This window comes from Vipera berus (assembly GCF_964194415.1).
Source record: "Vipera berus genome assembly, chromosome: 10".
Taxonomy (NCBI): domain Eukaryota; kingdom Metazoa; phylum Chordata; class Lepidosauria; order Squamata; family Viperidae; genus Vipera; species Vipera berus.
The window spans coordinates 18,945,074-18,970,256 of NC_138213.1; the positions used below are offsets into that span (position 1 = coordinate 18,945,074).

General features: G+C 47.5%; 1 protein-coding gene across 2 annotated transcripts in view; it reads left to right on the plus strand.

The window, feature by feature from the left end:
* The window catches only part of BCAR1 (BCAR1 scaffold protein, Cas family member), a 58,332-nt gene that overhangs the window by 24,565 nt on the left and 8,584 nt on the right, over positions 1 to 25,183 (plus strand). Inside the window, exons 2-4 of one of the 2 annotated variants that reach the window (XM_081335783.1) lie at positions 8,699 to 9,316; positions 18,665 to 18,814; positions 20,990 to 21,085. In XM_081335783.1, the coding sequence (XP_081191909.1) occupies positions 8,699 to 9,316; positions 18,665 to 18,814; positions 20,990 to 21,085 (864 nt within the window). The remainder of the gene's footprint in view (positions 1 to 8,698; positions 9,317 to 18,664; positions 18,815 to 20,989; positions 21,086 to 25,183) is intronic. The other variant, XM_081335784.1, reaches the window with a different exon arrangement.

Sequence of the window (25,183 nt, forward strand, 5' to 3'; positions counted from 1 at the left end):
GACTTTTTAAGGAAACAACCAGGGTGTGGGAGGTAGGATCAAAACCGGCATGGTCTTGGGAGGGAGAAAGTCTAGCTAGAGAGAGATGCTTAGATGCCTAGATCCCTAACATTCTGGCCTTGGGAGGGAGAACCGGGATCATCATCCCCAATTAATAAATAAAATATAAAATAAATGTGCAGGAAAACTATTCAAACCAAGGTGGGATGTCCATCCTGTTCTTCAAAGCCTCCAGAGAAAGGTACCCCTTACATCTCAGATTAACTGAGAAATACACATTTCTGTTGTTCTGTTCCATAATTATAACTGTAACCCAATTTTTTCTGTATTCTTGGGTTTTGCTTAGAGACTGTTCTCAACACTCTTCTGATGATGATGATAACTTTATTGTCACTTTGAATGTACACCAATCGGCATACATCAAAATGAAATTTCGTTGCATACAGCTCTCAAAGGGTCACCGCCTCCGATATATACTCCTTGTTCGTGGCCCGCTCAAATTTCACATTGTCCATTTTAGTCTCTAGGGAGTGAACGATGGCACACAGGACAGATGGAAATGGGGCTCCATGTGGATTAGCCCTCAAATTCGCTTGTATTCTGACAACCTCGCCTTCTTTCCTTTTTCTGATCCTGACTCTTCCACCCTTTCCTTAAAGAGGCCTTGCTTCTTTTCGCCCCTGGAGCACGCTGCTGCTGCCGCCGCCACCAACTCCTCCAAAAGCCTCTCTCTCTTCCTCTGGGCCTGCCGACAGCCTCATCCAGTTCCTTCGCCCCATAAGCTCCAGGTCCTCTCCTCCTCTGCCTCCTCTGGAAACAGCCCTGATTTGCAGTAGAATCCATCACTGGGCCAGCAGTCAGATCTTGCTGCTGGTAGAACAAATTCAAACAGCGCCAACGACTTTTAACGGTCTCACCAACAGTTCCAAAACAACTAGAAACTCGCCAGGCCAGCAAAGATTGTCAGTCGTATGTCGTATGTTACCTTAGTTCCACCATGTTGCTCAAACACATTAAAATCTTCCTGATCATGTGGCCTATAGCCCTTAATATCCCTCCCAAAACTATTCGCCTTCAAGAGCCAATGCAGCCGCAGCCATTCCAGGCGCCGCCATCTTATAAAATTGGGGGTGATGTGCCAGATGAGCAGTTTCTTAACCTGTAGTGGCATCTGTTCCCCTGCCCCTTTTTCCCCAGGGGATCCCCCCCTCTCTCTGCCCCCCCATGTCCAAAACTGCCCAGAGGAATCACCTAGAGGAGGCCAAGGTCCCTTAGGGCAGGAGGAAGGCTGCAGGAAGCATTTCCTGCAAGCCCCACAGGCAGTCCTCAGCTTACGACTACAGTCGGGACCGGGATATCTCTGGATAAGCAAGACAGCTGTTAAGTGAGGCCTATCTCAGTTTTACAACAGTTTTTGCCCACGGTTGTTAAGTGAATTGCTGCAGTTAAATGAATCATGCTTCCCCTCCCCTTGACTTTGCTTGTTGGAAGCCAGCTGGGAAGGTAGCAAAAGGCGATCACGTGATCCCAGGAATGTGCAATCTGGGGGAAAGGTTTTGGGGGTCAGGGGTGTGCTTTTCTTTTTCCCACTCTTTGGTTGGTTGCTGCAATGGCGTCACTCCCCCTCCAGAATGGTTGTGCTTTTTTTTTTTTTACACAGTATCTTCAATCAGTGTGTCTCAAACTCAGGAATGTCAAGATGAGTGGATTTCAACTCCCAGAATTCCCCAGCCAGATTCAAAGTCAGAACAGAGCTGGAAGGAACCTTTGGTGGTCTTCTAGCCCAGCCCCCTGCTTAAGCAGGAGACCCCATACCAGGGGTAGGCCACCTTGGCTCTTTTACGACTCGTGGACTTCAACTCCCAGAATTCCTGAGCCAGTCATGCTGAGGGGACAGGGAGAGGTTTCCATACTGAGCCAGGCTGGCTCAGGAATTCTGGGAGTTGAAGTCCACGAGTCATAAAAGAGCCAAGGTGGCCTACCCCTGGCCTAGGCCTAGGCCGCTTTATGACTCGTGGACTTCAACTCCCAGAATTCCTGGGCCAGCCATGCTGAGGGGAAAAGGAGAGGTTTCCAAGCTGAGCCAAGCTGGCTCAGGAATTCTGGGAGCTGAAGTCCACGAGTCATAAAAGAGCCAAGGGTTGCCTACCACTGCCCTATACCATTCTGGACGAATGGCTGTCCAGTCACTTCTTGAAAATTTCCACTGATAGAGCACCGACAACTTCTCAAACCAGTTGTACTGGTTAATTGTTCAGATTGTCAGGAAATGTCTCCTTTTTTCTAGGTTGCTTCTCTTCTTGATTAGTTTCCTTCCATGTCCTGCCTTCAGGTGCTTTGCAGAATAGGTTGAATCCTAGGGCTGGAAAAGACCTTGAAGGTCTTCTAGTCTAACCCCTTGCTCAAGCAGGAGACCCTATACCAGGGGTAGGCAACCTTGGCTCTTTTATGACTTGTGGTCTGGCTCAGGAATTCTGGGAGTTGAAGTCCACGAGTCATAAAAGAGCCAAGGTTGCCTACCCCTGCCCTGTACCATTCCAGACAAGTGGTTGTTCAGTCTCTTCTTAACAACCTCCAGTGATGGTGCATCCACAACTTCTGGAGGCAAGCTGTTCCACTGGTTAATTGTTCTCACTGTCAGGAAGTTTCTCCTTAGTTCCAGATTGCTTCTAGCATAATTCCAGCATAATCCAGAGCAGGGGTTCCCAATCTTGACAACTTTAAGACACGTGGACTTCAACTCCCAGAATTCCCCAGCCATCAGAGGATTGTACTGCTGTACAGTCCTGCTACTGTACTGTATTACTAGTTTGACTCAGCCTTCCATCCTTCCGAGGTAGGTAAAATGAGGACCCAGATTGTTGGGGGCAATTAAGCTGACTTTGTAATAATGCCGCTTGGGGTGTGTGTGAAAGCCCTAATAAGCAGGCATATACATAGAATGAAGGCTACTGCTAAGCTTGTAAGCCGCCCTGAGTCTTCGGAGAAGGGCGGGATATAAATGGGATTAAAATAAAATAAAAAATTTGAATTTGGGTTTGGGAGGAATGGTATATGAATAAAGACAGCTGTTTGCCAAAGGGCCGGTAAGCAAGCAGACCCAGATATTTATGCACACAATCAGGCCCACAGATCTGAATAGGTCAGGCATGAAGGCCTTCCTCGTCCTGTTCCTCCACTCCTGCTAACATTGAAAGCCTCTGCATTTCCATCTTCCTTTCCCACAGGGAAATCGTATGCAATATTCCAGCTTCCCATCTCCATTTGCTTTCAGCCATGGGACTCTTCGGCTACGGTCGGGGCCAGCCTGGGAAATGCTTTGCATTCTTGAAAGGCAGCATGGGATTTGTAGAAAGCATGGGATTGTCTTTCCAATCTCGTTTGAGCATCCTGAAGTCCACCGCAGCTTCATATACAAAAAGGCACCGTGTGGAGTAGCTCAGGGGTGGAAAGGAAACGGTCTTTTAGCCCAGTGTTTCCTTAAAGATGGCTGGACTTCAAGTGCCAGAATTCCCCAGCCAGGAGTGTTGGACCAACTCTCAAAATTATCTAGCCAGCATATGGAACAAGTCCCAGAATTCCATGCAAGCTAAGGAATTCTGGGAGTTGAAGTCCATCCAATTTAATGTTGCTGAGGTTGAAAAACATTGCCCATGGAGATTCTCATTCATCCAGGTCAGGGGTAGACAACCTTGGCTCTTTTATGACTTGTGGACGTCAACTTCCAGCTATGCTGGCTCAGGAATTCTGGGAGTTGAAGTCCACGAGTCATAAAAGAGCCAAGGTTGCCTACCCCTGATCCAGGTGATGGTTGTCCCAAAAGCGCTTTTTCAAAAGGCAACTGGGCTTTCTTTGTTTTTCCGTGAAGACGTTTCGCTTCTCATCCAAGAAGCTTCTTCAGAACTGAAGAGGCTTCTTGGATGAGAAGCGAAATGTCTTCAAAGAAAAACAAAGACCAGTTGCTGTTTGAAGAAGCACTTTTGGGTCGAGCAACATTGTTTTAGCCTGCTGATGGAAAGGGGTGGAGATGAGGGAAGAGAATTTTTATTTTTCCTGATGCTTGAAGGGACCAGGTCAGTCTGAGCGTCTGGGTTACCTTCGCTGCCCTGGTGCTTTCTATGGAATTGTACTCCCCTATGCAGAAGGGTGACTTGCAGCCTCTTGGCACTTGAACATAGGAAACCCCACAATCTGTTTGCCTGAGTTGCGATGCTAAAGTTGGCCTTGCAGGCCCAGTGCATAAACTGCCTTCGTGCTTTTGTCTTTGGAGTTTCCTCCAGGACATTTTCTTCTGGCCAAACATTGTAAATGAAGCGTTCCTGTTGGGGGAAACGTAGCACAAGAAGGAGACCAAACCGGCAGATCTTATCCTCTGGAGCGGAGGAGTCCTGGGGACGGAGCTGTTCTTCTCAAACTTGCCAACGGGCCCTTGGCTAAAGAATTAAATCTCGATTTCTCCATGGAACAACCCATGAAAAAGGAGTTTCTCCCGGCTCTAGCAAAATGATAATGGTCAGGATTTGCAAATCTGTTTTGTTCCCTGGCAGCCAAACCAGGAAGTGGAACCCTTGCCAAGAGGTTGAGTCTATTCAAGATTTGTCTGGTCGGTGACCGGGAGCAGCTGAGGCCCCACAACCCTCATAAAAGGTGGAAGGGCCGATCCAGAGGCATTGAGGTCTCCCCCCCTCCCTCCTCCCCCTTCCTTCAGAGATGTTTGCCCTGGGAAGTGAGCTTTCCATCGCAACCTCTTCTGCTGGAGGCACAAAGGGAAATCTGTCATTAGTCATGACTCTGGCACTTCCTGCCTAGGAAAAGGATGAGGGGGGGAGCCACCCACCCCTCAGCAGAGGAGGACAAGATCAGCTGCCCTCTTGCCCCCAACGGCAGACCACCGGTTTGCTTGGGGATGGCATAATCTATAGCATATTATGCATGTGCTTTGCACTTAAAAAACAGAAGAAGAAGAACACGAAGGCTGCATTTGCACAATCAGCCAGCCTTGTAATTGGAGAAGGTGAAATTATTCACAAGGAAAATGAAGTGTGGATAGTTATTTTAACCGGGCTGTAACACGGCTTACTAAACGGACTTATTTTCTGGGTTGGCAAGGGGGATTTGTTAACCCTAAAGAGGCCGAATTCACGCAACTAACAAAGGGCGCTTAGAGTCTTTAGGCTTAAGAGGAGGCTCAGTCTGCCCAAAGCTTTGGTTTTAGTCCGAAGGAAAAGAAAGAGGACTGGTTTTTGTTGTTTTTTTTCCCTAAGAAGAATAAAAACAAAGATTGAGTTGGTGCTTTTGTGGGATTTCCAAGGGCCTTTATTATTATTATTATTATTATTATTATTATTATTATTATTATTATTATTATTATTATTATTTTAAAAAGGGGGACACAACATAGTCTGCTGCTTGAGGGAGATTTTGTCTTCCCGGAGAATAGATGAGGAAAAAAACAAATTGGGAGAGAGGCAGGAAGTAGCAATGACCCTGAGCTTTTCTTGGGCAGGATCTGGATTTATTCTTGAAACTGAAAGCCGTGAAAAATACAGTCCTGATTATTCCCATGCAGCGAATTGTCCTCAGGACTGCATAAATTTCATAACATTTGGGGGAAAAATGGGGAAAGGGCTATTTTATTTTGGAAGAGGGGCAATTGGGAATATGTTAGCAACTTTCTCCTACTTTCTTGCATTCCTAGCCATCTCACAGGCTTTCCGGAGGGCTGCTGGAGCGACACGGGATTCAGATAGTCCTTGACTTATGATTGGTTGCTTAGCGACCGTTTGAAGTTAGGACAGACCCTGAAAGTGGGACTTACAACCCAGATTCAAAGTTCCAACATCCCCACAATCGCAGGACCACATTTTGGGTGCTCAGTAACCCTCATTTACAATTGTTTGCAGCACCTGTGCTCACGTGACTGTGATTTACATCACTTTTGGCCCGAAACTGGTGTATTTGCTTCACCTAATTATGCGAGGATGTGTTTGGTTTGCTTAACGACCATGATGTTGGCTTAACAATCTGCTGCAAAAAAAGATTGTAATAGTGGGTCTTGGTCACATAGTGATTCACTTTACAACTGTCAAGATTTATGACTGAAATTGTGGGGTCAGAGTTGTGAGTCGAGCAGCACATGTATATTATTAGTGCAGGTAGACCTTGACTCATGGACCAGAATTAAACCCAAAATTTATGTTGCTTCGTGAGAATTTTTTTTGTACGTTTTGCCCCATTTTACGACTTTTCTTGCCACATTTGTTAAGTGAATCACTGAAGTTGTTAAATTAGGTTGTTAAGTGAATCTGGCTTCCCCAATGATTTTGATTGTCAGAAGGCCGCGAAAGGTAACCACACAACTCCGGGACACTGTGACCATCATAAATATGAACCAGCTGTCAAGTGTCCGAATCACGTGACACCATGGGGATGCTGCAATGGCCGTAAGTGTGAAAAATGGTCATAAGTCACTTTTTCAGTGCTGTAACTTCAAACTGCCACTAAGTGAACTGTTGTAAGCCGAGGATTACCTGTACTGTACAGCTACTAGATTTTGCCAGACTCCTTCTGGTAAACTCAGCACAGTTTTGGGGCCAAAGTTTCTGGTTAGTGAAATGTGTTCTGGCTCCATGTGGCTCCCCAAAAAAGCCAACGCGGTCTTAGGCTGCATCAACAGAGGGATAGTATCAAGGTTACAGGAAGCAATACTCATTGGGCTGGAAGGGACCTTGGAGGTCTTCTAGTCCAACCCCGCTACTCAAGTCAGGAGACCTTATATCAGGGATCTTCAAACTTGGCCCTTTTATGACTTGTGGACTTCAATTTCCAGAATTCCTCAGCCAGCGTGTCTGGCTGAGGAATTCTGGGAGTTGAAGTCCACGAATCATAAAAGGGCCAAGTTTGAAGATCCCTGGCTTATATCATCTGGGTCAATCGCTTCTTGAAAACCTCCAGTGATGGAGCACTCATACCTTCTGGAGGGAAGCCGTTCCACTTTATTGTTCTTGGTGTCAAGAAATTTCTCCTTAATTCTGGGCTGGATCTCTCCTTGATTGATTTCCATTAGTTTGTCTAATCTATCCATTGCCTTAATGTCATAATTTCACATTATGGAATTGCCATAATTTCAGAACTGGCCTTCTTTTGTGTAAATGCAGTCCTTCAGAATGCAAACAAAGCGACTTTAAAATAAAAATAAAATAAATCAAAATCCAATAAGGAAGAGAGTTCGTTTAGTGACAGTTCGAAGTTACAACAGCACTCAAAAAAGCGACGTGTGACCGTTTTTCACACATACGACGGTGGCAGCATCCCTATGGTGTCACGTGATTTACATTTGGATGCTTGGCAACTGACTCATATTTATGACGGTTGCAGTGTCCTGGGGTCATGTGATCCCCTTTTGCCATCTTCTGACAAGCAAAGTCAATGGGGAAGCCAGATTCACTTAACAACTGTGTTTCTAATTTAACAGCTGCGGTGATTCACTTAACAACTGTTGCAAGAAAGGTCGCAAAATGGGGCAAAATTCACTTAACAAATGTGTCACTTAGCAACAGAAGTTTTGGACTTGATTGTGGTCATAAGTCAAGGAATATCGGTACCATTTTATACTGCTTAGGCAAGACCACATTTGGAATATTACATATAGTTCTCGTCACCATGATAGGAAAATGATGTTGGAACTCTAGAAGGAGTGCAGAGAAGAGCAACAAAGATGATTAGGGGACTGGAGGCTGAATGAACAGTTGCGGGAACTGGGAATGTTTGTCTAACAAAGTGAAAGACTAGGGGTGACATGGCAGCTGTCTTCCAGTGTTTTGAGGGGCTGTCCCAGAGAAGAGGGGGTCAGAGAGGAGCAACCTAGAACTAAGGAGAAACTTCCTGACAGTTAGAACAATTAACCAGTGGAACAACCTGCCTCCAGAAGCGGTGAATGTTCCAGCACTAGAAGTTATTAAGAAGAGACTGGACAGCCATTTGTCCGAAATGGTATAGGGTTTCCTGCCTGAGCAGGGGGTTGGACTAGATGACCTCCAAGGTCCCTTCCAACTTTATTATTATTGTTATATATAAAACCTACTTCCCAAAGCACCAGAAGGGAAGTCAAGAAGCAATGGAGAGGAACTGATTAAGGACAGAAGCAACCTGGAATTAAGGAGAAACGTCCTGTCAGTGAGAACAATTATCCAGTGGAAGGACTTGCCTCCAGAAGTTGTGGGTGCTCCATCACTGGAGGATTTGAAGAAGAAATTGGACAGCCATTTGTCTGGAATGGTATACGGTCAAGGTGTCCCATCCTTGGAACTTTAAGACTTGGGGACTTCAACTCCCAAGTTGAAGTCCACAAGTCTAGAGGTTGCCCAGGTTGGAGACTCCTGCTCCAGGGTGTTTGCTTGGTTGATTTGGACTTACTCCAGTGTGCAAAACACAACTGGTTCTAATGAATTAAGCTTTCTGGTTTAGCATGTTGTTGTACTAGGCTGCAGTGGCTTGCTCCAGAAACCACAGTTAGTATGTTTCTTGCTCATGGGATTGGTTGGTTGGTTTGTGGCTTAGTGTGACGGGCCAGCCCGCCTTAACCCTTGTGGTCTGCAAATGGTGGCGTAGGCCCTGTGTGCTGGGCCTGTTCCAGAAACCGGGCTAGTTGAGTGAATCCTGGCCTGACGCGAGACCCTTTGCTCTGCCTCTCTTGCAGAATGTGCTGGCCAAAGCGCTCTACGACAACGTGGCCGAGTCCCCGGACGAGCTCTCCTTCCGCAAGGGGGACATCATGACGGTGCTGGAGCGCAACACGCAAGGCCTGGATGGCTGGTGGCTCTGCTCCTTGCACGGGCGGCAGGGCATCGTGCCAGGCAACCGCCTCAAGATCCTGGTGGGGATGTATGACAAGAAGCAGTTCCCGGGGCCCGTCCAGGGCTCCCCCCAGCCTTCGCTGCCACAGCCCGCCGGACAGACCCCCCTCGCCTTCTCCCAGCAAGGGGGCTACACCTCGCTCTCCCCTGCCTCTCAGTACACCCACATGCACCCTTCCTACCTTCCCCAAGAGGACAATGTCTACTTGGTGCCAGCACCCAACAAGACCCCAGGGGCCCCGGGGCCCTTCCAGTCTCCTTCCAGCAAACAGATTCCCACCTACGCCAAGCAAAATTCTTCTCAAGCCCAGGATGTTTATCAGGTGCCAGTCGGGCCGGCCTGCCCATCCCAGGACATTTACCAGGTCCCTCCAGCCCCCTCTGGCCTGGGACAGGACATTTATCAGGTCCCCCCTTCTATGGACGGCCACGGCTGGGACCCCCCCAAGGCCCAAGGCAAGGTAGGTGGCCAAGATGGGGCATCTGGGCTCCATGTCTCTCTTTTTCCACACCAGCCGATCCGAAAAACCCTCAAACAGGGATGATCCAAGGCTGCCGTATGTAGCGGGGCTCTTCAGCTGGGGATCATGGGCCTTGGTGTCCATATCTGGAGGGCACCCTCTTTGGGAGAGCTGGATTAAGCTAAGGGGGTGACGGGGGTGTAGAAAGAGGAAGAATCCTCCTTCAACCTGAAAAATGCCATCCTAGCTGCTTCTGCATCTTTGTAGGCAAAGCCTTTGCACCTCATTCAGAGAGTCCTCGGCTTACGACCGATTGCTTGGTGGCTCCTCAAAGTTCCGATGGACCTACTTGGGGGTTATTTATGACCCAGGTTCAAAGTTGGGTCCTCCCCACGGTTATATGACCGTACTTTGGGGCACTGCAAAACGGGTCGTGCAGTTGACCAACCTGCTTTATGACTGGTCATGTCTTTTTTGACCATTATAATTGTAATTCGGGGATAATCTGTACCAGCCTTTCGAGGGAGGGCAGGTTGAGAAAGTGGCATGGGAGGGATTCTCTCTCCCTCTCTCTCTTTCACTCTCTCCCTTTCTCTTTCTTTTTCTCCTCTTTCGCTCTGTCTCTCCCTTTCTCTTTCTCTCCCTCTTTCTCTCTTTTTCTCTCTCCCCCCTTTTTCTCTTTCTTTTTCTCCTCTCTCTCTTTCTCCCTCCCTCTCCTCTCTCTTTCACTCTCTCCCCTTCCCTTTCTCTTTCTCCTCTTTCACTCTGTCTCTCCCTTTCTCTTTCCCTCTTTCTCTCTCTCTCTTTCTCTTTTTCTCTTTCTCTCCCCCTCCCTTTCTCTTTCTTTCTTTTTCCTCTCTTCTCTCTCCCTCTCTCTCCCTCTCTCTTTGCAGATAGAGTCCCACAGCAGGGGACAGTCTGGGCCCTGCAAATATTGCCTGTCTCCTCCCCTTGCAAATTGGGCAGTTAGTCGAAAAGGGGGCTCGTATCTCCCCTCCCTCCCTCCCTCCCTCCCTCTCCCTTGGCTGCTTTGGGGCCAGACCACCCTGGCCGGCCTTCAGTGGCTCCAGTAGGCGGGTGGGTCTCATGTGACCAGCCAGGGGCCATCTGAGCATGGGGGCAGGGAGGCTCCAGGGGATGGAGAACTAGGCTAGAGCTGCTACCAGTTTAGGCTGGGCAAGGCTCCCTGGGCTCTTGGTGGGCGCCAGGTTGGGCATTGCAGCCTGGGTCCCGTGAACACCAGCTGCTGCAGGACCCAGTGGGGCAGGCAGCTGGCTGTCCTTCCCTCCAGGCTTGGGAGCTTCCAGAAACATGATTCCAGATGGCGCATGGCCAGATCCAGCCTCTGGCTCTTCCTTTCTGCACCAGAAAAGCCGAGTATTCCTATCCCGTTCAGAGGATTTGGGGGGGGGGGGCAGGAAGCAGGTGTGGCCTGCCTAGGTCTGCAGGGCAACGTGTTGGTGGGTGGGCTGCCAGCAGACCCTCCCTCTGCTTCAAACAGCTGAAGGAATGGGGTGGGCTCGTGTCCTCCTGGGCAGTTGGGATTGCAAGGGGGGGGGGCGGGGGGGGGAAGGGAGAAGAGGCGCTTCCAGATCTGTGCTCCTTGTGCCAAGGCACTCGTGCCCTGCGCGTTCCTCTCGCCCGTTCTTCCATCCAGCCAAGCAGCAGCCTGGAACAAGGCCAAGGGCTGGACTTCAGATCTGCAACGGCCGGACTTGTGCCCGGGTGGGGTGTTGCAGGAGGCCCCAAAGAGCCGTTTCCGGTCCTATCCTGGGAACGGAAATGACTTCTGCTGGGCCTCCGTCACAGAGGCACCTTGGTCTCCCTTCCTGGGCAGGGCTGGGGTTGGAGGGGGCCTTCCTGCAAAAGGGGGGGGGGCACAGGAGCCCCTGCTCAGCCTCTCGGCTCGTTTGGCTCCAGCCCTGGGATGACTGTGAGGGGACCTTGTACTGGCTGCTGTTTGTGCGAATCCAGAGCAGGCAAAACTGGAGCGTTGGCACAAAAGTCTTATGTGTGTGCCAGGAATAAACAGACCAGGTTTATTTCAAGTCCTGTCTAAGCAGTTTAACCAAGCAAAGATCTAGTAGATCTAGGCCTAATAACATTCACACGGCAGGCCTGGTCTTCTCTGGGCCAGTGCAACCAGAGTTTTTATGTGGCTCTGTGTGAATTGATACTAGCAGCAGGCAGAGTCCTTTGAGAGAGGGAGGGAGAAAGAGAGAGAGAGAGGGAGAGAGAGAGAGAAAGATGGAGAGGAAGAAGGAAAAGGGAGAGAGAGGGAGAAAGAGAGAGAGAGGGGGAGAGAGAAAGAAAGGGAGAGGAAGAAGGAAAAAGGCAGAAAGAGAAGGAGAGAGGGAGAAAGAGAAAGAAAGGCAGAAAGAAAGAGAAAGAGAAAGAGAAAGGGGAGAGGAAGAAGGAGAAAGGCAGAGAGAGAGAAAGAGGGGGAGAGAGAATGTGTGTGTGTGTGTGTGTGTGCGTGTGTGTGTGTGTGTGCACCAGACTGGATGCTGCTTCCTTCCAGCACCCTCTCCTTCCCAAGCCCTGTGTGTTTCTCTTGCTGCTGATCTTGAAGGAGAGGCTGGGAGGAAGGAAGGGATTTGAGGAGGGGTCTCGTAGCCTCCCCCCCCCACGTCTCTCCCCAGATTCACCTTGTGGCTTTGAGCGCGGGAGGCCCAAGGGGCACCAAGTGCCGATCCTGGAGCAAACCATGGGGAATGCAGGTACGGGCATCCTCGACTTAACAGAGGTTCGTTTAGGAACTGTTCAAAACGACAACAGTATTGAAAAAAAAGGGACCGATGACCATTTTTCACACTTAGCAATCGCTGCAGCATCCCCACTGCCACGTGATCAAAATTCGGACGCCTGGCAACTGGCATGTGTTTATCACAGTTGCGGGGTCCCCTTTTACGACCTTCTGACAAGCAAACTCAATGAGGATTCACTTAACAACCATGTTACTAACTTAACAACTCCAATGATTCACTTAACAGCCCTGGCCATAAGAGAGGTTGTAAAATGGGGGAAATCTCACTTAACAGCTGGCTTGCTTATCCGCAGATATCCCGGTCCCGACTGTAGTCGTAAGCTGAGGACTGCCTGTGGGGTTTGCAGGAAATGCTTCCTGCAGCCTTCCTCCTGCCCCAAGGGACCTTGGCCTCCTCTAGGTGATTCCTCTGGGCAGTTTTGGACATGGGGGGGCAGAGAGAGGGGGGATCCCCTGGGGAAAAAGGGGCAGGGGAACAGATGCCACTTACAGGTTAAGAAACTGCTCATCTGGCACATCACCCCCAATCAGAAGAGTGTTGAGAACAGTCTCTAAGCAAAACCCAAGAATAGAAAAAAAATTGGGTTGCAGTTATAATTATGGAACAGAACAACAGAAATGTGTATTTCTCAGGACATGGCAAGTGCTGTAAAATATAAGCCAAGCACCTCCTCTTTTGATCACGTAACCGTGGGGATGCTGGACGATTGCAAGAGTGACAACTGACTGATCTTCAGTCATTTTTTCCAGCGCTGTTGTAACTTCAAATGGTCGCTAAATGATTGACTGAAAGGCGAGGATCACTTGGAGTGGCTCCCCCCCCCTTTGGAACAGGGAGGAATAACCCTCCCTGCCTTATTCTCTCAAAATAAGCTCGGCCCCCTCCTTGCTCTTCCATTTTGCTGGTGCTATGGGGTGTGGGGGCTGGCTTGGGGGGATTTTACATTGTTGATTTTTAACGTGTACACTGCTTGGAGTCACTGTGTGTGAGTTGGGCAGTCATATACATCTAATAAATAGGTGTGTGTGTGTGTGTCTGTGTGTATATAGAGATGAGATAGGTAGGTAGGTAGGTAGGTAGGTAGATAGATAGATAGATAGATAGATAGATAGATAGATAGATAGATAGATAGATAGATAGATAGATAGATGGATGGATGGATGAGAGAGATTGTGTGAGTTGGGCAGTCATATACATCTAATAAATAAATAGGTCTGTGTGTGTATATATAGAGATGAGATAGATAGATAGATAGATAGATAGATAGATAGATAGATAGATAGATAGATAGATAGATGAGAGAGAGACAGAGATGATAGACAGACAGACAGACAGACAATAGATTGCTGGGGATTTCAGCGCTGGAGAGTTAACTGAAACGGTGCCAGGTGTGGTTTTCAGGATGCAAGCAATCTTAACTGTTAATTGGCATCTGACACTAGACATCCAAGGAGGTTTGCAGTTGTCAAACTCTATTTTTTTTTGCTGAAGCTGACTTTGCCATCAAATCCCTCGGTGTGGTTCTGACTTTGCATAGATCGAGTGTGACTGCAGCTGGAGGGCACACAATTCTCCAGTGTAGCTTGCCCAGCCTCTGCACGCTGTCTGAGTAGCAGTGGCTGGTATGTCGGTCTTTCTGTGTGTGTGTGTGTGTGTGTGTGTTTTCTCTGCAAACAAACAACAGCTGGGAAGGCTGCTCCTGGCTCCAGGGTCTCTCCTTTCACCCAGGAGGGAAACGGCCCTCGTTGTGCACCGGCTCTAAGCCCCTCAGTTGCTCCTCTCTAAAAATAGAAAGTGATGTCATTCCACTTTTCCCTTGGGGGGGGCAGCTCTTGCTGCAAGCGCCAGACTTCGCAAGCCTCGCCAGGAGCGGCTAGCGGGTGGTCAGTGCCCTCTTCTGGAGAAAGCGTTGGTAGCACCTCGTGTGCTGGGGATGAGGTATGGGGGTGCAGGCCATTTTTAAAACGGGATCCTTGCGTGCATTGCCCACTCCAGTTTCTGCAGCGCTGAGTTGCGGAATCACGGATCCTCTGCCGACTCGGTCGGGCTCAAGGAGAGCCGGGTTGAAGCCTCGCAGGAAAGACTAGCCTCCTTTGAGGCCTTGGGTGGAAGGGTGGGGGTTCTGAGGGCAGAGAGAGTCTTGAAAGAATTCAGGTTTGGCAAAAGCGGAGCTGAGGACGGTGAAAGAAGACATGAACAGATGGAAGCTGACACACACACACACACACACACACACACACACCAAAAAGAAAAACAAAAAATGTGGGTGAGATCCTGGCTGTTGTAGCGAATGCTGTTTCGCAAGGCCTGGGTCCCTTGGAATTCAGTCTTCCTCAAGCAGAGAAACTCCAGATGGGTTGGACCCCTCCTCCCATTATCCACAAGTAATTGCAACACTGGGGAGGACTCAACCTCAATTTCAGAGGATGCTGAGATGTGGCCTCTGGCAGTTGCCTAGAACAGGGGTCCCCACCCCCATCTGCAGCCCAGCCTCTTGGGAACTAGGTCTCACAAAGTGGCAGGTGAGTGTGCAAAGATCTATTTGCACAAGCAGCGGGCACGTGCGTGAAACCATCCCCTCTCCCCGCTTCCTCCCACCGCCGCTGCTTCTGCAGATCCACAGAACCAAAATGGTTGGGGATCACTGGCCTGGAACAGGGGTCCCCAACCCCCTGTCCGTGGAGCAGTACCGGGCTGCGGCATGCCAACGAACGGTCCGCACAAACAAGCAAAGCCCCATCTGCAGGATGCAGGCAGCACATGAAACCACGCCACCCCCTCCTCTAGTCCACGGAAAAACCTGGTGCTCAAAAGGTTGGGAGCTGCTGTCTTAGAACATCCCTTGAATGCTACTTCCAGGATGAAACTGGATGAAATTTGCTCCAGAGTGTGCTTTTCTGGGATGCTAGAGAGCAGCTGAAGAAGCATAGAAAGAGATAAAATGTCGTTCCTTATTATTCATTAGAGCATCCAGGCACAGGACTTTATCACTAGAAGGGGAGAAAATTAAAAAGCCGTCTTAGCTGACGAAAATTAGCAGTGTTGTATCAGCGACAATCTTGCAATCAATAATACAAAGCGTAAGTAAGAAGGGTTCCTGTTTGTTAATCGTATTTAAGAAATGATCTTTCGCTTAAGTCAGGAAGACACACAGAACCAACAGAAGGAAACAAAATACAAAGGGGAAACATTCATATCCCTTTAAATCAGGGGTGGGGAACCATGGGCCTTTTATGACTTGTGGACGTCAACTCCCAGAATTCCAGAGCCAGCCATGGCTTTTCACAAAAAGGGCCAGGGGTCCCCACCCCTGATTTAAATTATAGTGGACAACTGATCCCTTGGGTCATTGTTTCAGAGAGATTTCCTTATAATGGCAGAGCTTTTAATGTACTGGGGGGAAAAATAAAAATTCAGGGATGTATTTGCCTATATTGAATTGTATAGCATCAACACATATTGCTAAGCACATTGGTTTGTGCTTAAATTGTAAGCCGCCCTGAGTCTTCGGAGAAGGGTGGGATATAAATGGGATTAAAATAAAATAAAAATAAATAAAAATAAAACAGCTGACCACAAGAAATATTACGTCAAATAATTTATGGTAATTTTTGTGTCATAAAATGTTTTATAAAATCTGCCAAATTTCAATTCCAAAGGAGTTATGGGTCCTAAATTTTGGTCACATTCTGTTAAGTTAGCCCATTTGAGGTACCTTGTTTGAAAAGGTTTTGCCCTAGGATGCATCGTTTTGCCCAAGTTAAAGGTTACAAACTCAAGAATCATAGAGTCCTAGGGGTAGAAAGGGACCTAGTTCAACCCCCTGCCCAAGGCAGGAGACCCTATACCAGGGGTCTGCACCCTTGACAACTTTAAGACTTGTGGACTTCAGCTCCCAGAACTCCTCCACAAGTCTTAAAAGTTGTCAAGGTTGCAGACCCCTGCCCTATACCATACCAGACAAAGGGTTGTCCAATCTTTTCTTGAAAATTTCTATTGATGGAGCATCCACAACTCCAAGAGGCAAGGTGTTCCACTGGCTAATTGTTCTCCTTGGCAGGAGATTCCTCCTCATTTCCAGGTTGGGTCTCTTTCTGATAAGCTTTCACCCTTGCTTGGGAAGACAAAAGGATCTCCTACTTGAGCAGGGAATTGGACTAGAAGATCTCCAAGGTCCCTTCCAGCTTCTGTTCTGTTCTGTTCCGTTCTTGTTCTTGTTCCTATTTCTATTCTATTCTATTCTATTCTATTCTATTCTATTCTATTCTATTCTATTCTATTCTATTCTATTCTATTCTATTCTATTCTATTCAATATTCAATTCTATTCAATATTCTATTCTATTCTATTCTATTCTATTCTATTCTATTCTATTCTATTCTATTCTATTCTATTCTATTCTATTCTATTCTTATTCCTATTTCTATTCTTATTCCTATTCGTATTCTATTCCTATTTCTATTCTATTCTATTCCTATTCCTATTTCTATTTCTATTCTATTCTTGCTCTTGTTTCTGTTCCTATTTCTATTCTATTCTATTCTATTCTATTCTATTCTATTCTATTCTATTCTATTCTATTCTATTCTATTCTATTCTATTCTATTCTATTCTGATAATAATTGCAGAGTCAGCCAGATGTTTTGGCATTTTTGTCTACCTATTGAGTCCTTACCCAAGGACCTGGGATAGGCAGATGTGGATGTTTGATGGTATTACAGATATTGTCACAGGATGGAAGCAGTTCCTAGTAAGGCCGCCTTTTTCAATTGACTAATGGCGAATTTGTCAATGCCGATGATGGTGTTCAAGTGGTGCTCCAGTTGATGTTGTTGTTATGCTGGCTTCCTCTGAATGATGGGCCTCTGCTAGAGTGATCCATGGTCTGTATACAGCTACCCATGCAGCTAGTCCAGTTCATAGAAAAGATTGTCAGAGCTGCCACCATACACTTGAGCTTTGCCTCTCTAGCTGCCAGTCTGCCATAAACTAGGTGGGGGGAAGGAGCCAAAGGGAGACAGACGTAGTTGGTGGGAAGAAGTTGCCTCTCAGAGACACTCAGAGTTTTCAGGGGTTTTGCCCTTGAAAGAAGAGTGCAAGACCGTTGCAAAAAACATTTTATGCAAATATAACTGGACAACAAGGGCCCAGGGGAGAAGAGGGACTGGCCTGGGAAAGTTAACCGGGAAAATTTGGTGCACGGACTTCAGTTCTGACTTTGCTCTTCTGTAATCCACTTGGCTTTTAGTAAAAGTATACCTTTCACTATAGGTAGAGTCGTGGGTCTTCCTTTGCTAAGGGGACCGAGTTGGGGCAGGTCTGACAAAGATTTTCTGTCAGGGAGGGTCTCCCAAGAAAAAGAGGTCCTGAGAGGAGTTCTTGATGGAGTTGTCCATCATTCTTTCCCGGCCACGCCCACCTACCCTAAAGAATGGAATGGAATGGAGAATAGAATAGAATAGAATATTCTATTATGAGAATATGAGAAGTTATGAGAAGCTGGAGAAGCACCAGGGCCCGAAGGAGGAACTAGAGAGGATGAGGAAAGTCCAGGCCAATGTGTTCATGGTAGGAGAACTCTGGACCAAGACCCCTAAGCTGGGAGAAGGTCTCCCACAGATCCCACAAATGGCATCAGAGCACTCTATCCAGGAGAGTGCAGGGCTAGGAACAGCTAGGATTCTGCACAGAGCCATCAAACTTCCAGGAGTCCGACAGAAGACCTGAGATTGAAGAAGACATACAGTAGAATAGAATAGAATAGAATAGGATGGGATGGGATGGGATGGAAAATAGAATAGGATAGAAAAGAGAACAGAACGGAATGGAATGGAATGGAATAGAATATAGAATGGAATTGAATGGAATATAGAATAGGAATAGAATAGAACAGAACAGAATAGAATAGAATATAGAATGGAATATAGAATGGAATATAGAATGGAATGGAATAGAATAGGAATAAGAATAGAATAGAATAGGAATAAGAATAGAATAGAATAGAATAGAATAGAATAGAATAGAATAGAATAGAATATAGAATGGAATGGAATGGAGAATAGAATAGAATAGAATAGAATAGAATAGAATAGAATAGAATAGAATAGAATAGAATAGAATAATAGAATAGAATAGAATAGAATAGAATAGAATAGAGCTGGAAGGGACCTTGGAGGTCATCTAGTCCAACTCCTCTGCTCAGGCAGGAAACCCTATACCATATCAGACAAACGGCTGTCCAGTCTCTTCTTAAAAACTTCCAGTGTTGGAGCATTCACAGCTTCTGGAGGCAGGTTGTTCCACTGGTTAATTGTTCTAACTGTCAGGAAATTCCTCCTTAGTTCTAGGTTGCTTCTCTCCTTGATGAGTTTCCACCTGTTGCTTTCTGATGCTTTGGAGATTAGGTTGGACCCCCCCCCTTCTTTATGGCAGCCCCTCAAATATTGGAACCCTGCTCTCTTGTCCTCCCTGGTCCTTCTTCTCATTAAACTAGAGATACCCAATCCCAGCAACCGTCAGGCCCCTAGCATAGGCTTGAACATAGTAGAGGCCCTGGACCATCCTCTCCTTTCCTTGGCAGGTGGTGGTGCCCACACGGGTGGGGCAGGTCTACATTTACGAGTCCCCCAAAGGAGAGCAGCAGGATGAATATGATGTCCCCCGACAGCTCCAGGAGATCTACGACGTCCCCCCCACACGGGGCTTGATGGTGAACAGGAGCGGACAGGAAGTGAGTGCGCCAGCTTTGTCTCTTGGGGCAAAGGGGGCAGTGGGGAGGGGTGGGGTGGCCGGGAAGAGACCCTGCTTTTACGCTCCTCGCCCAAGACTTGTCAAACTGGGCTTGGGATGTATGTTGTTGTTTAGCTACGAACCCGTGTTCGACCCATCGCGACCCCATGGACAACGTTCCTCCAGGCCTTCCTGGGACGTATACGGACTCTTTAAAGATCACTTGAATTTTGTTTATTTGTTTGTTGCACGTATACGCCTCCCATCTCCCCCTCCGACGTGGCTCTGCCAATTTCTTGCCCGCTTCGGCAATAGCAGCAGGGAAAGTGGGGATTTAAGGGCTTACACAGGTAGTCCTCGACTTACGACCAAAGTTGAGCCCAACCTTTTTCTTGTTAGGTGAGACATTTGTTCAGTGAGTTTTGCCCCATTTTTACGGCCCTCATTGTCACAGCCGTTAAGGGAATCACCAACAGCTGATAAGTTAGTAGCACAATTGTTAAGTGAATCTGGCTTCCCCCATTGACTTGGCTTATCTAAAGGGGGGTCACATGACCCCGGGGACACAGCAATGGTCATACGTATGAGTCGGTTGCCCAGCATCCAAATTCTGATCACATGACCCTGGGGATGCTGCAAAGGTCGTAAGTGTGAAAAACAGTTGTCAGTCATTTTTTTCAGTCCCGTTGAAAGTTCGAACGATCACTAAACAAGCTGTTGTAAATCGAGGACTATATGTAGGCTGCTCCAGGCAGCTTCATCTTTTCTTAGTGCTGATTGCTTTTTTGTAAAGCAATAAATTTTTTTCAAACAATGTTAAGTGAACTTTACTAGGCAGCAGCGATCAGAAGAGGCAACTTTTTGCGTTGTTAACCAGGGGTAGGCAACCTTGGCTCTTTTATGACTCGTGGACTTCAACTCTCAGAATTCTGGGAGTTGAAGTCCACGAGTCATAAAAGAGCCAGGGTTGTCTACCCCTGGATAGACCAAGAGGTGAAAGAAAGGTGAAAAAAGAAAAGGCTAAAGTAAAAGTGGGGAGATGAATAAGCTAACCAGGGATCAAAATGATCCTGGAGACTGCACTTTACTAATATATCATGAGTTACAAGTAGTCCTCGACATAAGCAACCCATTTAGTGACCGTTCAAAGTTACAACGGAACTGAGATAAGTGACTTATGACCATTTTTCACACAACCGTTGCAGCAGCCCCGTGATTTACATTTGGTTGCTTGGCAACTGACTCATATTTACGACGGTCACAGTGTCCCGGGGTCATGTGATCCCCTTTTGCAACTTTCTGACAAGCAAAGTCAACGGGGAAGCCAGATTTCAGGTAGCAACCTTAAGAATGGCAGTGGTTCATTTAACAATCCTGAACAGAAAGGTTGCAAAATAAGACAATACTCACTTAAACAATTGTCTCGATTAGCAACGGAAATTTTGGGGTCCGTTGTGGTCGTACGCTGGGGACTAGCTGTATGAAATGATAAAATGTCTTGCACCACTTTTTTAAAGAAAAAGTAACTTAAGAATCACAATCAAGATCCAAGCTAAGGATACCTGGTTAAGAGAGCAGAAATCAGCCATTCAGATAACAGGCCAGAATAGATGGGTGATAAGCAGTACCAGGGACCAGATTTCTCATGAAGGTAGAATTAGGACTCGGCCAACCATCCTCTCATCAGAAGAACCGCTGCTTCCTTGCTTGCTTTCCCAGTGCCAGCTGGCATTGCAAAGGGATTGCCTCCTGTGGGAGGTGGGAGATTGGAGAGCTAATGAAGGAGCTTAAAAATTAAGGAACTTGGGCGCAAAGGCCCTGCTCCACCTTGGTCTTGCTCTTTATACCAACAGCAACAGCAATTAGACTTATATGCTGCTTTATAGTGCTTTACGGCCCTCTCCAAGCAGTTTACAGAGTCAGCCTGTTGCCCCCAACAGTCTGGGTCTGCTGGCAGTGGGCAGAGTTAGCCTGCAATGCTGCATTCTAACCCCTACGCCACCACGGATCTTTTATCAAAGAAAGCGGGTGGTGGGGAAGCCAGAAGCTACTCACGAGGCCTGCCATAGCTCAGAATCCTGAGACGAGATGTGCAGGGTGGAGTAGATTGGAGAAAAGCAGGGAGGGAATTTGGTTAATCCCCTGAAAGCAAGTTCACAACGTTTCCTTCGACCAGGTCTACGACAGCCCTGCGATGGTGGGCAAGACTGCCAACAGCGGAGCCCATGAGATCTACGATGTGCCGCCCAGTGTGGAGAAGACCCTGCAAGGGGTGAGTGGGGAGCCAGGAGCGCCCTGGATTGGGGTGGAAGTCGTGGTTTAGTTAGGTGGAAGGGGTCTGGAGAAGGGGCAGTGGGGTTGAGCCAGTGGAAGGCCCCCTGGTCAATTACACCGGCCTGCTGGTCATTTTGGCGAGGCTGGGATTTAGCCATCGTGTCTCTTCTGTGGGTTTGCCTTTGTGTATTGTGAGAAAGCCTCTCCTGCATGCAGGTAGTCCTCAACGTACGACCGCAACTGAATTTTTTGAAACTCTCTGTTGCTAAGAAAGACGGTTTGTTCCGTGAGTTTGCCCTATTTTACAAGCTTTCTTGCCCCAGGAAAGAGCTTCTGCTCGTCTTTTATAGGTAAGTAAATTCCGGCCACAGTTGAGCCCAAAAGTCCTGTTCCTAAGTCAGGGGTCGGCAACCTCGGCTCTTTTATGACTCGTGGACTTCAACTCCCAGAATTCCTGAGCCAGCATAGCTGGCTCAGGAATTCTGGGAGTTGAAGTCCACGAGTCATAAAAGAGCCGAGGTTGCCGACCCCTGTCCTAAGTGAACATTTGTTCAGTGAATGTGGCCTCATTTTACCACCTTTCTTGCCGCAGTTGTTAAGTGAATCACCGCAGTTCTTGAGTTAGTAACATGGTTGCTAAGTGAATCTGGCTTCCTCGTGGACTTGACGGTCACAAATGGGGATCACGTGACTTTGGGACGCTGCAACCGTCATAAATGCATGGCGGTTGGCTAAGTGTCCGCATTTTGGTCACGTGACCACAAGAAGGCTGCAGTGGCCATAAGTTTGAAAAATGGCCAGAAGTCACTTTTTTCAGTGCCCTTGCAACTTTAAATGGTCACTACCGGTAGTTCTCGACTTACAACCACAATTGTGCCCAAAATTTCTGTTGCTCAGTGGGACAGTTGGCTAAGTGAGTGTTGCCCCATTTTGCAACCTTTGTTGCCACAGTTGTTAAAGGAATCGCTGCTGTTCTTAAGTTAGTGACACGGTTGTTAAGTGAATCTGGCTTCCCCATTGATTCTGCTTGTGAGAAGGTGGCATGACCCCGGGACATGGCAACTGTCATAAATATGAGTCAGTTGCCAAGAGCCTGAAATTTTGATCACATTGACCATGGGGATGCTGCAACGGTCGTGTCACTTTTTTCGGTGCTACAGTAATGGTGCACTAAATGAACCGCTGTAATTCGTAGACAACCTGTGTGTCTTCTTCTTCCTTGTCTGTGCACAACTCAGCCTCCTTTGCTGGACTCGGGATTTGGCCTGGCACAAAGGGAAGACTTGGGGGCCTGAGCAAAGAGGATGCTCAGAAACGAGACAGCAGAGCCTGTAGCTGGATGCAAGGAGTCCTCGAATTACAAGCATTCGTTTAGTGACCAGCACTGAAAAAAGTGACTTACGATCGGTCCTTGCACTTATGACCGTTGCAGCATCCCCATGGTCTTGTGATCAAAATTCAGGTGCTTGGCAACCGACAAGTATGTACGAGAGATGCAACATCCCGGGGTTGTGATCGCCATTTGTAACCTTCCCGGTTGGCTTCCGACAGGGGGAGCCAGATTTGTTTAACAACCACTTAATATAATAATAACAACCACGTAATATACTTAATAACCCCTTGATATACTTAACCACTTGTAATTCGTTTGAAATCCGTGGCAGAAAAGGTTGTAAAGATCAGGTATGACTCACCACCTTGCTTATCAGCAGAAATCCTGATCCCAAATTGTGGTCCTAAGTCACAGAACAAAATTGCAAAATTCAGCCCGAGTTGCTGAAGGATCATATCTTGACTGCCTAAACTGGAGGAGGAGTTTGCATTGCTAGTTTTTATCACTCCTGATATTTACTGTATAGGTCCCTTGACCCCCACCCCCACCACCCCACTTGAGATGCCTCATTAAAATCAGATTGTGAATTGTTAGAACTGGGCATTTTGCCACTTGCTCCTTCGGCTGACACCTTCCTTGCCAGCAGGAGTTGGTGTTTCTGCACATTCTGTGCCTGGAGGGGACACACACACACACACACACACACACACACACACACACACCCCAGAGTCACACCCTTCTTCTCCAAGGTAATAAAGTAATTATTAACTTTCCTGCCCTTTGTTTTACATTCAAGTCCTTGAGGCAAAGCGAAATTGACAATTGGTTTCTAAATGTAATCCGAAAGGAAAAATAAAATAAACATTGCAGTTCCTTAATCACAGGGCCCTAAGTATCTGTAGCTCTGGGTTTCTCAACTGCTAAGTCTTTGCTTAATGATCACATGTTTCATTTTAACCCTGCTGTGGTTTGTTTGACAACTGTGACCAAGAAAGTCATGAAATTAGAATTTGTTCTGCTCTTTATCCTGCTGTGGCCTATACCGCCCCTTATCTATCATTCTAGCCTCCTTGGTCCTTCCCACGTGTCATCATCACACCTGGAAAGTAAACATCGGGACCAGGTGTTATACAGAAGCACAAAGGTAAACAAGTACAGGCAGTCCTCAATTTACATCAGTTTGTTTAGTGACCCTCAAAGTTACAGCAGCACTGAAAAATGTGACTTATGGCCGTTTTTCACAGTTACAACTTTGCAGCGTCCCCATGGTCATGTGATCATATTTACGACGGTTGCAGCCTTCCACGGTTACGTGATCCCCTTTTTGCGACCTCCTGACAAGCAAAGTCAATGGGGGAAGCCAGATTCACTTAGCAACTGGGTTACTAACTTACCAACTGCAGCGATTCACTTAACAACTGTAGCAAGAAAGGTCATTAAATGGGGCAAAACTCAAATGACAAATGTCTCAGAGAAATTTGGGGCTCGATTGTGGTTGTAAGTCCAGGACGACCTGTATTGAGAGCAAAGGACTTCAGCTGCTCAGAGTTACGATGCCTGTTAGTCGAGGGTGGCCAAACACCCGGAGGAGTCTGGTCACACCTTTGAGGACAACCAAATATTTTCTGGACTGGCATAAGCCTTTGTGAGCTGCAGCTCCCTTCTTCAGAGGCACCGAGGGCCACACCGAGATGGGAGCCAGCTTTTATTGCAAACCTACATCAGCAACTTGACAACTTGCAGAGGTGTGGCTAGCTGGCTGGGGAATCCTGGGAGTTGAAGTCCACATATCTTCAAGTTGCCAAGTTTGACAAACAGTGGTTTAATCCTTCACAGCATTTTATGGAAGCTTGTATTTTTTTTCCTCATAAAAATTGTTGTTCTAAGACAGGGGTAGGCAACCTTGGCTCTTTTATGACTTGTGGACTTCAACTCCCAGAATTCCTGAGCTAGCATGGCTCAGCTTGGAAACCTCTCCCTTTCCTCTCAGCATGGCTGACTCAGGAATTCTGGGAGTTGAAGTCCACGAGTCATAAAGCAGCCTAGGCCTAGGCCAGAGGTAGGCAACCTTGGCTCTTTTATGACTCGTGGACTTCAACTCCCAGAATTCCTGAGCCAGCATGGGGGAACTATGGCCCCTTCATGACTTGTGGACTTCAACTCCCAGAATTCCTAAGCCAGCCACGCTGAGGGAAAAGGGAGAGGTTTCCATACTGAGCCAGGCTGGCTTAGGAATTCTGGGAGTTGAAGTCCACAAGTCATAAAAGAGCCAAGGTGGCCTACCCCTATTCTAAGAGGTGCCACCAGGTGCCTGCTTGTCTCTGACGGGCAGCCACAGAAAGGATCTAAATAAACAAATGCAAATACAGCATGTCTAGAAACAGAGAACCAAGCTGGCCTCCCTGGGAATTTCTGAGAGCCTCTCACGGGCGCTCGGAGGACACGGCAGTCACAGGGGGTGCATCCCCTCCTCAGGCAGCCATTTACCAGAAGGGAAATCTGGGGGTTGCCTCTGATAAGCATCGCCAGCCAAGCAGGATGCTTTCTGCTGGACCCATGAATATTGTCTTATTTTGGGGCAGGTGGGCAAACCTCTAACCCAGGGGTAGGCAACCTTGGGTCTTTTATGACTCGTGGACTTCAACTCCCAGAATTCCTGAGCCAGCCGGCTCAGGAATTCTGGGAGTTGAAGTCCACGAGTCATAAAAGAGCCAAGGTTGCCTACCCCTGCTCTAACCAAACCACTTTGGTGCATCCACCCCA